This window comes from Phytophthora infestans, genomic scaffold (genome assembly GCF_000142945.1).
Source record: "Phytophthora infestans T30-4 supercont1.19 genomic scaffold, whole genome shotgun sequence".
NCBI classification, from domain to species: domain Eukaryota; phylum Oomycota; class Peronosporomycetes; order Peronosporales; family Peronosporaceae; genus Phytophthora; species Phytophthora infestans.
In genome coordinates this window covers 1,957,096-1,967,923 of record NW_003303740.1, presented here as the reverse complement: position 1 = coordinate 1,967,923, position 10,828 = coordinate 1,957,096, and the positions used below count along the sequence as shown (strand labels likewise).

Genomic DNA, 10,828 nt, shown 5'->3' with positions numbered 1-10,828 from the left:
CATCGACTACTTGCGAAAATGAGTCCATTCGATCGTTAAACCTTTTTAAAATATATTTTGCTAGGGCCTTTTTAACACTAATTCCCTCGCTCACCCCTCCCATACAAAACCTAGGCATAAGTGTAGCCACCTATCACCGTTTGGCAGCTCGGCTTTTATCTTACCTGTTCCAGTAAAATTGATTTATCGTAATAAAATTCGGAGCGATCCGAAGGTAGGCTAATTTACTGTTTTGGGGGTTCAAAAACCGGCTGACGCTTCAGTTTATTCAATTAGATCAGTAAGCGTGAAGATACTAGCCTTTAAAGTTCGGTCGGTCGTACGGACTGTAAACTGGTCGACAAAACTAAAAAGGTAAGGCAGAAAATACTTAAATTCGACCCCATTATCTTACAAGATGAAATTGTACCGGAAAAATAGACTGGATATCAATAGTTGGCATCCCATGGTTGCGCACATCTTCCACGTCTTGGAACTTGGTTAGGAAACGTCCGATTGACTGCAGCTCACGGTCATTCAGATCATCGTAGAAGCTCGAGCAGCCGATGGCGTTCCGAGGGTGAAAGGCGTAAGCCATGGGCGAGTTGTCGACGATGATCGTCTGCGTGATGTCGCGATCAAGCAAGGATAGATCCTTCACGTAGCAGCCCTCGTATTGGACGCAGTGCTCGCGATAGAGACGGTAGCGAATAGTGCCTTCGGGGTCCAGCTTATCGAGCAATGGGTCTGCGTAGACGCTGAGACTGGCCGTGTAGACGACGATCTCGTAGTATTTGGCCATTTCAATGAGGAATTCCTCAGCTCCAGGTCGCTTGCACACGTAGACGAGGTGCGTGGAGCCATCGATTTCGACTGGAATGATGAAATCGTAGTTGTTAGTTGGTCTGAACGAGGAGTGCACCAGGGTTTCATCCAGGTCGAGTACCAGGCACTTCTTGTCGGCATCGACGAAGGAAACTGGCGGCAAGAGACTCGGACGCAACTGAATCGTTGTACCGACAGTCTGAATCTTGGAAGTGAGCGGTCTGCCTTGCTTTGCCTTTTGCTGATCTTCCTGCTGCTCGCTGAGACTGAATTTTGACAAAACACTCCCAAAGATGTGGCGAAGACTCCCTCGCTGCTGCATCTCCTTCGCACGCGATGCTTCGCGGGACTTGCGACGAAAACCATTGAGAATTGGTTGCTGCTTGCCATTTCTGTCGGTCTGGTGGACGATGCTCGCCAGTGGGTAGGTGATATTCAGATCCGCGAGCTGTGTCTTCGATTGTGCGGCAGACATCGTCATCTTTACTGAGATTGTCTCGTTAGCTGCGAGACGCTTGAAAAGTTCTGGTCGAACGAGGGTCTTGAACTGGAGTTGCGAGCTGGAATTGTTGTTGTTGCTGTAACTGTTGGGGGGAGGGGGGGGGGGGGTAGTGCAGTGCGTTGAAAGCGAGTTTTCGAATGGATATATGGAAGGGCCTTGGAGACAGCCACTTGACAATCAAAACCTTACCACCCTCGAGTCTCGTCCGCTCTGACCTCGCCGTTCCTCCCTTATCCATAATCCACCCAGCCTGATGACGTTGCGCCTATTTTTATACGTCATTAATTCTCATCTTCTATTAATACAATTACGCTGAGGCAGGTCTTCGTTACAGACCACGTCCAGTGAATTGCGCTGGCTGGGTTCACGTTCTCCAACTTGTTGCGATTCAATCTCTTATCACCGTCCTTAGCACCAGTGCATCACCACGGAGCGATGTGCAAAGACATAGATACGTGGTGGCTATAGAGCATTTAGTTTTAGTAAAGCTGTGGTCGTGCATGTTGATGAGTCATCGCTCAAGGCGCCCCCCCAACATTTTTTTTAAAAAGTGACTTATTTAATACTTACGTAGAAGCAGTCCATAAATGAAGGCACTATGTGCAGTAGTGATCATGAAGTAGAGCTGCAAGAATGGTTACCCACTTAAGTACAAGTCTGCTATTCTCTCATGGTTCAGCGAATATGCCGATTTCCCGAGATGCTATCGACTTTTCCGTCATGTTTAGCCATTCCAGTATTATGTGAGGTCGCTAGATTAATCGGATCATTGTTTAAATGTAAACATCTACGAATTCGAGATAAGAATGGCCCTGGCATGTTATCAGATATTATTTCCCTGAGCATTATTGTCGGGCCAGAAGATCTTAGCAAAATCATCACTTCAAAGGTAATTGGTACAAGTACGGCCAAAAAGTGCTCATATTCTCATGTAGTCTCACGAAAAGTGGCTTTGACTGTCGAATATGTACAGCCGGGGGCGCCTCGTGGACTCCATTAACCTGCACAGCAAGTGGGCAGCATGTAGCTATGTCTCGGTGTAGGTGCGCATGTAAATTGCACAGGTTGAGCAGGTAAAAATAAGCACAACGTCATTTGCAAACAGTTGGCTCATTGGATGAAAGAAGGAACGGGTTGCCTTACAGATCGAGGCCAGCACGGACGAGATTCGAGGGCGATAAGATTGTGTTTGTCGCGTGGAAGCCACAGCGGGGCCATGAACGACATCCATTTGAAAACTTGCTCCCAAGACACCACTCTACACAAGCCAGCACCCCTCCGCTACACAACAACAAAAACTACAGGTCACCACATCAGTTCCAAGACCCCTTTCGGACAGGACTCTAAGCGTATCCAGACGCAGCGCTACGCCAACCACCACAATGATGACGATGCCGACCACACGATCGAGGACGCAGTCGAACCTGAACGCGAGTCTGAAGCCTGAAGGGGCCACCCCCTTAAAGAAGTTTGCCATGAACGAAATGCTGTCGGGCCGAAGTTCAAGCTGCACCACGATGGCAAACGGAGCACCGGCACCACCGACGAAGCAGCTCGCGGATCTCAATCTGGCCAACCCATTGGCAAGCATCGTCCACCGAGCTGACAGAAATGGCAAGCAGCAGCCAATTCTCTCGTCTCGTCGCATGTCCCTCGGAGGACCGAGCGTGAGGAAGACCCAGCCACGAAGGAGCTTCGGCAACATCTTCGTGAATATATGGTCGGCACTTAGTCTTCACGAGCAGCAGCAGCAGCAGCAGGAAGATCTGGCGAAGGTTAAACAAAATGCATCGTCCACCTCCAAGGTTCAGGTTGCCGAAGATAACAGCAAAGCGATTGAGTTGCGCCCGAGCATCTTGCCGCCTGCATCTCCCATCGATGCCGACAAGAAGTGCCTGGTACTCGACCTGGATGAAACCCTGGTGCACTCTACGTTCAGACCAACTAACAACTACGACTTCATCATTCCAGTCGAAATCGATGGCTCTACCCACCTCGTCTACGTGTGCAAGCGACCTGGAGCTGAGGAATTCCTCATTGAAATGGCCAAATACTACGAGATCGTCGTCTACACGGCCAGTCTCAGCGTCTACGCAGACCCATTGCTCGATAAGCTGGACCCCGAAGGCACCATTCGCTACCGTCTCTATCGCGAGCACTGCGTTCAATACGAGGGCTGCTACGTGAAGGATCTATCCTTGCTTGATCGCGACATCACGCAGACGATCATCGTCGACAACTCGCCCATGGCTTACGCCTTTCACCCTCGGAACGCCATCGGCTGCTCCAGTTTCTATGATGATCTGAATGACCGTGAGCTGCAGTCGATCGGACGTTTCCTAACCAAGTTCCAAGACGTCGAAGATGTGCGCAACCACATGCAACAGTGGGATGCTAACTTCTAACTCGTTTCTACATTTCCATTAACCAATTTCATTTCGTAAACGATTGAAAAAAATAACTTGTCCAATTACGTAAACGCTTATTGGCAGGTATCCTCAAAAATATATTTACCTAAAATATATATTTTCTAAATAACTTATGGATTTGGTGGATTCCTTCACGAAATGTATTGTCCTTGTTGGGCAGCTGAGCTGTCTGCAAACCGGTGCCACCGACAGACTTTGTGCTTCGCACACACCTCAACTACCAACTCCGCAACCTTAGCCAGGTCTGACGCTTCTCTGATGCTCTTCCAACGCTCGAGGAGCAAGTTCTCCCCGAAGCCATGAATTTAGTATCACGACCAGGTTTTGATGCAGATATTCATTTTCCACAGCCGCAGTGCAATTTATTTATTTGCAGATTTACTATCTACCATGCAGGTGTCTATTCTTATTAGACGAAGAACTCCCTATAAATTATAGTTTGAGGAACCTGCTTATTGGTAAAGATCCAGGGGCTTCGAAAATGAAACATACCGGTACCCAAGAAGATCGTCGAACACCGCTGATCTTGTACCTTAATATTTTCGGAAATGTTGCTATTTAAATGCGTGCATTCAGTACTCTAGCACAGTTGTAGTAGTGTACAATGTAATATTCTACAAACTTCGAAATACTACTTCGCTCAATTTGTGTGCACCGATGTAAGAAAAGGTCCGCATTTTTAGTTTACTAACGTTAAATTATAAAAATATTTTACAAGTTTTTATGGTATCTGTTGTCTTACTTCGAAGTAGTTACATTCCGAGCGGCACCTCGCTAACGAAAAGTAGGTTAGCTGCGGGAGGGCCACTGACTCAGTAGCCGGCATCCCACATGTGCAGGTGGTTACGCACGTCTTCCACATCACGAATCTTTGTGAGGAAACGAGAAATCGATTCAAGCTCACGATCACTCGGGTCGTCAATAAAACTGGAGCAGCCAATGGCGTTGCGCGGGTGGAAAATGTACGACATCGGCGCGTTGTCGATGATGATCGTCTGTGAAATATCACGATCCAGAAGCGACAAATCCTTCACGTAGCTACCCTCGTACTGGACGCAGTGCTCGCGATAGAGTCGGTGGCGAATGACGCCTTCCGGGTCCAGTTTGTCAAGAAGTGGGTCCGCGTACTTGCTGAGGCTGGCCGTGTACACGACGATCTCGTAGAATTTAGCCATTTCGATGAGGATCTCCTCGCATCCAGGTCTCCTGCAAACGTACACTTGGTGGATGGTGCCGTCAATGTTGACAGGAATAATCAAATCCGGGTTGGAAGTCGGTCGAAACGACGAGTGTACCAGTGTTTCGTCGAGATCAAGCACCAAACACTTCTTAGCCGCGTCGTCAGGAGAAACAGGAGGCAGGACGCTTTTCCGAAGCTCAATAGTGGTGCCCAAAGCACTGGCAAGTTTCTTCTTCGTAGGTGACGACCTCACTGTTTGGTGCTGCTGTTCACTGACTCCAAGTGCCGACATGAAGTTTGTCAAAAGGTTACGGAAGCTTCCTTGTCCTCCATTCGCAGCAGCTCCCTCGCAGCTAATGCGACGACTTCCAGTAAGTACAGGCTGTTGTCTGCCGTTTCGGTCTGCTTGGTGGACGATGCTGGCAAGTGGGTTGGTGGGATTCAGATCTGCAAGCGACTTTTTTGGCGAAGACTTGCTCGAGCCGTTGCTACCCACGCTACGGCGGGAGAACACGGGGTTGTGAAGCAATAGACTACTGAATTTGTTCGCATCCAATTTCGAGCTTGCGCTCAGGTTCGTCTGCGTCTTTGATCGTTCCGTAGGCGTCATTGCTGGAGTGTGGAGTTGGAATGCGGGTCCTAGTTGAGTGTTGCTATTGGGAGGGTGATGCAGAGCGGTGCGGTCGTGTTGTCCAAACTGAGAATACCTCTTCAGTAGCAGCGCGTATCGATATCCTGACAGTGGACTGCAAACACTTGGCACCTCGTCCTCCGACACAAAGGCGGCAGGCAATCCGTTCTACCTTGATTCTCAAGAACAAAGATGTTAACATGGACGCGGTTTATTTTTGGCGATCCTTCCAAACCTGTGCATTCCACCGCCCAGATCACCGAAGGGTGTAGGAGGACAACTGTACCCAATTGTGGTAGGGAGGGATGTGGGAGAAAATATTCGAGTGGCAATGGTTTATTGCACCGGTATGAATGCGTAACGTTTATAGCGTTATGGTGTCACATGTGAATGGCATTCACCAAATGCTAGATCATATATCTGACACTGCTCGCTTGCATAGGAAAAGTAAAATCAAATAGTTTCAAGTTTATGGTCCCCACCCAGTCGGCAAACCAAATATAATAGTTATACCCGACATTCAAATAATCTACTGCTCGATTCCTTAGCGACGATAATTTGAAATCAGCAGAATAATAACAAGTTCTTATCAGCCTCCTACAAACCTGTCCAGGTGTATAATTTACAAATTGCTAGAGACGGCTGTTGGTAAAAGTAGAATCGCTGACCCCGACAAGATTCAGTCTCCAACATAAAGCCCATCGCATTGGGACCCTCTCTGAGTCTAAACGTAAGTCAGTCAGGTATGTGTACGTCGGTCAGCCTTCCACTTCAAAAGGTCTCAAACCAGCTTGGCTTGTCTCGAACAAGGCAGCAGTTTCGATCACAGCGACTCCATGGAGCTGTACGCAGATCTAAAACCTCGACAACGAACCCGCTCACGGTCCGAAGATCAGATTCAAGAGCCCCACCCAACGTCTCAAAAGAGACGATATCGGGCTTCCAACAATTATTCTACCAGAACGAAGACGGCGATGCTCGGGGCTGTCGGTATTTGTTTCGTAGCTACTATGACAATCCTGCTATTAACGGCTGAAGATGTTGAGGACCCTATTTATTCCACGCCAAGAAGGCGGTTAGCTGTAGCTACCAGCAGAGATCCAAGTGCTACACTGCACTTGGACGAGCGATACGTTTTCGATGGAACCCATTCTGACTTTGCACAGCAGTTCTATCGACGATACCTTGCAGGAGATAAAGTTGCAGCAATTACAGACACTAGTGGCCTTGACGAGGTCGTGGACTACGTGAGTGAGTTCGGATTGGAATTTGCCAGTCTTTCGGCGATGCTACAGCAAGCGGTAGTCTGGGATATGGGCTACGTGGCTGCAGGAGATCTTGGTTACGTCAAAGTATACACGAAGTGTGGCATGCGAATGTCAGAGTTGCAGCTTTCGAGGAATGCTTACCGAAGTGCTGGATGCACGGAGCAGAGATGCTCCTCACCGAATGGAGACCTATTCTACCAATCGCTGTTCTGTAAAGGGTATCAAATGGGAAACGTGAGTCTATGTGCCGCTACCAACGGTATCACACCAGTACATGGAGCAATGTGGGCTGACGGGGGCACCGACGATGTGGTACCAGTGAGTGAGATGCAGCGGCACGAATGGAGAGACGCTGGTATCGACTACACGATCTTGGCGATTCACTTGGCTACAGATCTCAATAGCTACGGGAAGTGCATCGTGCCGTCCATGGTAGTCCCGTGTGTCGTCTATGACGCTAACAATAAAGACTGGTGTTCGCCAGAGCATGGTGAGATTGTACCGCAGTGGCTCGAACTCGGAAGAACTGGCGGCGTTCTGATGACACAGAGTTCAGGGTGGCAGAAAGCTGCCCTTCCTGTCACCATCACGAGTGTGGTGCTACTGTTACTCGTACTCATTGCAGCTTTTGTTTTCTGGCTTAGAATTCGTGAAAAACTGCACCAGAACGAGGATTTCTACGAGCAAAAGCGTGCAATCTTAGGCGGTCGAGGCTCCGACGCGTTTTCGATGATGGACGACATCGACTTCATCCTTGAAGTCCCAAGTCAATCATTTATTGAGAAGGAAGGGCACCAAACGTGGGTCGCCTGGAACCACAAAGCTGCCAAGTCAAAACAGACCGCCAATGTTAGAGAAGATCTAGATACAACGTTGAGTGGCAGCTTCGAGGACGAGAACAATGAGGACAGTTTATACCTCCACAAAGGATCTGATCGCCACCAACAGCTTAACTGTAGCAAGGCAACGACTGCACGCTTAACAACGACCTTTGAGTCCGGGTTTCCCTGCAGTCCACGGAATACTTTTACTAGCACATTGACGCTCACAGGTCACCCGGAGACAACGAACAGCTCGTTGATCAAGTTTCAGAGTGACGCAGTGGTGGCATCACGTCGTGTTCCTTTCGTGGATATCAGTCTGGTGCGACAGATTTCATCGGGTGCTTACGGCGAAGTCTGGTTGGGTCACTTATGCGGGGACATTGTTGCTGTGAAGAGACTCACTCGCGATCGGCGTCGTCAAGTCCACGACCTCGAGCTTTTTGCAGCCGAAATCCAACTGATGGCTTCCTTGGAGCATATTAATGTACTCGGACTTACAGGTGTGGCCTGGAATACCCCCGAGAATATGCTTCTCATTATGGAATACATGGAGCGGGGAGACTTACAAGGCGTTCTGCAGTATCAAAACGGTGACAAGATTCCAGAGTCAAGTGGGAATAACAGCATCGACGAGTTTTCGTGGGCTTCTCACAAGGCTCAAATCGCCCGAGATATCTCTTGTGGTCTTCAATATCTCCACAGCTTGAAGCCGATTATTGTGCATCGCGATTTGAAGTAAAAAAATGTCTTGATCGGGGACAATTACGGAGCTAAACTCAGCGATTTTGGAGTGAGTCGAATGCGACGTGGAGACGAGACAATGACAAGTGGTGTGGGGACGGCATACTGGACGGCACCAGAAGTGCTGGCGGGACATAGGTACTCGGAAAAGGCAGATATCTATTCGCTGGGTGTCGTGCTGGCTGAGTTAGACACTGGAGAATTGCCTTTCTACGACGCACGCACATCGGACGGACACAAGATGGAGACGATTCACATTTTGAGTCTCGTGGTAAGCGGTGAGTTGCACCCGAGCTTTACACTTGACTGTCCTGAAGATGTACGCAAACTGGCACTGGCCTGTTTGAATCCGAAGCCAGAGTGTCGACCATCGGCCCAAATGGTCCTGGACGAGCTTCACCGACTGCTGCAAGGCTAGTCACGAAGGCCGACCAGTCGGGAGATTTGGGGCCTTTTTTCAGTTAGATATAAATTGCCCTGAACGCATAACCGATTGGGAGACTCCTTGTGGCTTGGACAATGTCAAGCGGATACGGCATCGACTATGCGGCGCTGGGACTAACGTTGGAGCGATTTGAGGCGTTCAAGACCGTGTTTTCATCGCTCGACAAAGCTCACACCGGCACCATCTCTACGAGACAATTGGATGCGCTCTGTTTCCATTTAGGGGAGACGCTCGACGAAGAGGAACTCGCCGTCGCCGCTGCAAGTCTTGCAGACCCGACAACAGGTCTCATCCACTTCTCCAGCTTCCTACCCTGGTGGGTCAGAGAGTAGATACATCGAAGTACTATTCAGTAATACACTCAAGTGGCAAAGATCTATCTTATCTTTTAAATTTTAAATAAATTTGGTTCGCTTTGGCGAGGCAGTAGGAGCTGTAGCGAGAGCTTGGGCCACAGCCTTCCGGATGCTCAGCGCTCGTGCGATCAGTTCACGACGCTTAGCACGCGAATGAAGTAGCAGATTCCGTTCGTGTAGACGTCGAAGTTTCTCCGGAGCATCCAAAAGCTCTGGATTCCCACTTAGATCGATGACACGCAGCTTGGGCAGGACATCGGTCGTTGTCGGGTCAATTGACTGGAGTCGATTGTCCGCTAGAAGCAGCACTTGCAGCTTGTACAGTCCATCTCCGACCGGCAGCTTGTCATTGTCAAAGTTGATCGTCTCGATGAGATTCCCTCGCGCGTCCAGTTCCTCGAGTGCTTCGAGTCTTTCAAACGCTGATATTGGGAGCTCGCGTAGACGGTTGTGAGCAACGTTGAGACGCTGGAGATTACGTAGAGCGCCGATCGAAGCTGCTGACAGCTCTTCTAGTGCATTCTCACTTGCATTTAAGGACTCCAGCTGTGAGAATGCTCGAGCCAAACCATCCGGTAGCAAGCGCAAAAAGTTCCGACGAATGTTGAGCTGACGAAGTCGTGGGAATCGATCACTCAGCTCCTCGAGAGGTGGCATTTCTGTCAGTTGGAGAGAGGACAAGTCCAGTGTCAAGCCGTTAGAGTGGGCGAGACTTGCAGCATATCGCTGCTCTAAAGCTGATGGAGCCCCTGACGGCCCCACTGCCTCCTCACCGCTCATTGTGATGATGCCGTTTCTGTATTTTTATCTAGAGACGTTTCTGGAAACGTACGAGCTTGAAAGAGCTGTGTTGCTTTTCACTTTCTACTTGCTCAACGTATCCGAGTGAGCGGTAAAGTTGCTGAGCGCCTTCCATTGCGCCAATAGTTTCGAGACGGATCTCGTTGAACGCTCCACAGGACGCGGTGAACGTCTCGACAGCTCGAACCAAAGCTGACGCCAGACCGCGACGTCGAACTGTAGACGCAACACTCAATCGACAGAGCTCGGCTATATGTTGATCCTCTTGGGTGGTTGACGCTGTATCCAGTGGCTTGACACCGATACAACCCACGACTTCACCGTCCACTTCCGCTACCCAGAATTCGCTCGTCAGGATCTCTGTACCTTTGGGTGTTTGAAAGGCGTGGTGGACGTCCAACATGTCGCCGCGTAGACGGTTCGCTACGAACTGACGTACAGCGCGTGAACCTTTGGCAAACTCGAGGTGTGTGCTCTCAAACAGCGAGCGCACAGCAGCCAAGTCTTCGTGCTGGAACGACCGAATGATCGCTGGCTCCTGTTCTCTCACTTGTGGAGCACAGCGACCGGTTAAAAGGTGTCGGTGGTGATGCGCTTGGGTCACGAATCCAGCCGTCCAGTCCTGATCTTGGTTGTCGGCTAAGTAAATGGCGTAATGAGCGTTGCACAGCATCCAGTCGGCAAACTCGTCGAACGGTTCTTGTGACGCCAGTCTGCGTTTCTCCTCTGCAGTTGTACATGCTTTGAAGACTCCGTTCATGTCGAGGATACGGCAGTTCTGCCAGTGACCAAGCGCAAGGAAAAAACGCGCGTGGTCAGCTGCGGTCCGGTATCCTCGCGCACCTCG

The 10,828-nt window shown here is 49.6% G+C and overlaps 6 protein-coding genes across 6 annotated transcripts in view; 2 read left to right on the top strand and 4 right to left on the bottom strand.

Moving 5' to 3' along the window:
- Window positions 1–385: 385 nt before the first annotated feature.
- On the bottom strand, window positions 386–1,424 carry PITG_11239 (nuclear LIM factor interactor-interacting protein cleavage-specific form, putative; the record flags this gene model as incomplete). The annotated part of the gene is made up of 1 exon (XM_002901952.1): window positions 386–1,424. One exon carries the CDS (start codon window positions 1,283–1,285, stop codon window positions 386–388), a length of 900 nt encoding a protein of 299 aa, XP_002901998.1.
- Window positions 1,425–2,551: 1,127 nt separating this feature from the next.
- PITG_11238 (nuclear LIM factor interactor-interacting protein cleavage-specific form) lies at window positions 2,552–3,844 on the top strand (the record flags this gene model as incomplete). Its single annotated transcript, XM_002901951.1, has 1 exon — window positions 2,552–3,844. One exon carries the CDS (start codon window positions 2,689–2,691, stop codon window positions 3,709–3,711), a length of 1,023 nt encoding a protein of 340 aa, XP_002901997.1.
- A 567-nt stretch (window positions 3,845–4,411) lies between these two features.
- On the bottom strand, window positions 4,412–5,606 carry PITG_11237 (NLI interacting factor-like phosphatase, putative; the record flags this gene model as incomplete). Its single annotated transcript, XM_002901950.1, has 1 exon — window positions 4,412–5,606. One exon carries the CDS (start codon window positions 5,523–5,525, stop codon window positions 4,548–4,550), a length of 978 nt encoding a protein of 325 aa, XP_002901996.1.
- A 914-nt stretch (window positions 5,607–6,520) lies between these two features.
- PITG_11236 (protein kinase, putative) lies at window positions 6,521–8,797 on the top strand (the record flags this gene model as incomplete). The annotated part of the gene is made up of 2 exons (XM_002901949.1): window positions 6,521–8,373; window positions 8,467–8,797. The coding sequence occupies 2 exons, from the start codon at window positions 6,521–6,523 to the stop codon at window positions 8,795–8,797; spliced, it is 2,184 nt and encodes a 727-aa protein (XP_002901995.1).
- A 422-nt stretch (window positions 8,798–9,219) lies between these two features.
- Window positions 9,220–9,960, bottom strand: PITG_11235 (uncharacterized protein; the record flags this gene model as incomplete). Its single annotated transcript, XM_002901948.1, has 1 exon — window positions 9,220–9,960. The coding sequence occupies one exon, from the start codon at window positions 9,958–9,960 to the stop codon at window positions 9,220–9,222; it is 741 nt and encodes a 246-aa protein (XP_002901994.1).
- A 2-nt stretch (window positions 9,961–9,962) lies between these two features.
- PITG_11234 (uncharacterized protein) overlaps window positions 9,963–10,828 on the bottom strand; it is a gene marked incomplete at both ends in the record, with an annotated part of 2,060 nt that continues 1,194 nt past the window's right edge. The window contains 2 exons of the mRNA XM_002901947.1: window positions 9,963–10,519; window positions 10,586–10,815. Coding sequence (XP_002901993.1) covers window positions 9,989–10,519; window positions 10,586–10,815 — 761 coding nt within the window. The remainder of the gene's footprint in view (window positions 10,520–10,585; window positions 10,816–10,828) is intronic.